Genomic DNA, 1,135 nt, shown 5'->3' on the forward strand with positions numbered 1-1,135 from the left:
CAGATTGAATTAAAAAAACAAAAATAAAAAACCATCAATATGCTATCTATAGGAGACACACTAGCAAAGTGAAGAAATAGAAAGACTAAAAATAAATGGATGGGGAAAAATAAACTAAGCAAGTACACCCTCTGAGCCATGTCACCCTCCATCCCTGTTACCAACTCAATTAACTACATATCTGCATTAAAAATTTCTAGTATGTCCTGCCCTGGTCTCTTGCCTGGAACTAGACTGGGACACCTCTGCCTGGCAGGGCCTGCCCTCCAACTAGAGGCCCCCAGCCTTGCCAACTGGACCCCTGAACCAGCCACCTGAAGAACCTTACCTTGCTGCCTGTATGCTTCTGCCTTCTGTCTGGAAACCAGGCACTGGCTCTCCCCACGGAAGTCTAAGCCTGGCTGCTGGGATGCTCTGCCTGCTGCCTATAAATGCTAGTCTCACTACCCAAAAGTCCCATCCAATCCCTGGAAGTTCCATCCCCACTGCCTAGAAGTCCCATCCCTGCTACCTGATGTGCCCTGGACCCAACGCCTGGAGGATGACCCACTGCCACCTCTCTGAACTGTCCCAAGGCATCAGTATCACAAATGAACCCAGTTCATGTCCTCTCCCCTCACAAACTGTGAGTTGCCTTTAGCCTGGAGCACTTTGGACTGGCCTAGCTGCAGCAGTTGTCTTACAAAAGAGGCTCTTGATTCACAGAACTTATCTCTCCTGAACTTAAGAGAGTCATCCCCTGAGTCAAAATTACAGGGAGCAACTCAGACATGGTAATTGTCCCACCGTCCTCTGGAGCAGTGATGTCAGACCATACATAGCCTGCTATTGCCTCAGGTGTGAAAAACTCTATCACAGCAATGTCATATGAGAAGCAGGCTAGCTCACATCCTACCTAAACCCAAAACAAGATATCACCCCTTAAAAGTGACACAGTATCAATGGACTTTCTGAAGCCAGAAAATCTTATGGAACTTTCTCACACAGAATTTAAAAGAACAATGTTTGGGTATTTTCAATGAGTGAAAGACAAATTTAAAGAATTATAGGACACTGCAAGAAAAAAACAAGAGAAGCTTAAAAAAAAAAATCCAAAACAACACAGATAAAACAAGCAAGGCATTAGAGGCTCTGG

At 45.1% G+C, this 1,135-nt stretch overlaps 1 protein-coding gene across 1 annotated transcript in view; it reads right to left on the reverse strand.

The window, feature by feature from the left end:
- The window catches only part of LOC102850764 (leptin receptor-like), a 67,819-nt gene extending 67,339 nt beyond the window's left edge, over positions 1–480 (reverse strand). Inside the window, exon 1 of the mRNA XM_006879837.1 lies at positions 329–480. Within this exon, the coding sequence (XP_006879899.1) occupies positions 329–480 (152 nt within the window). The remainder of the gene's footprint in view (positions 1–328) is intronic.
- Positions 481–1,135: the final 655 nt, after the last annotated feature.

This window comes from Elephantulus edwardii, unplaced genomic scaffold (genome assembly GCF_000299155.1).
Source record: "Elephantulus edwardii isolate Elephantulus edwardi_28Jun2011 unplaced genomic scaffold, EleEdw1.0 scaffold00005, whole genome shotgun sequence".
Taxonomy (NCBI): Eukaryota; Metazoa; Chordata; class Mammalia; order Macroscelidea; family Macroscelididae; genus Elephantulus; species Elephantulus edwardii.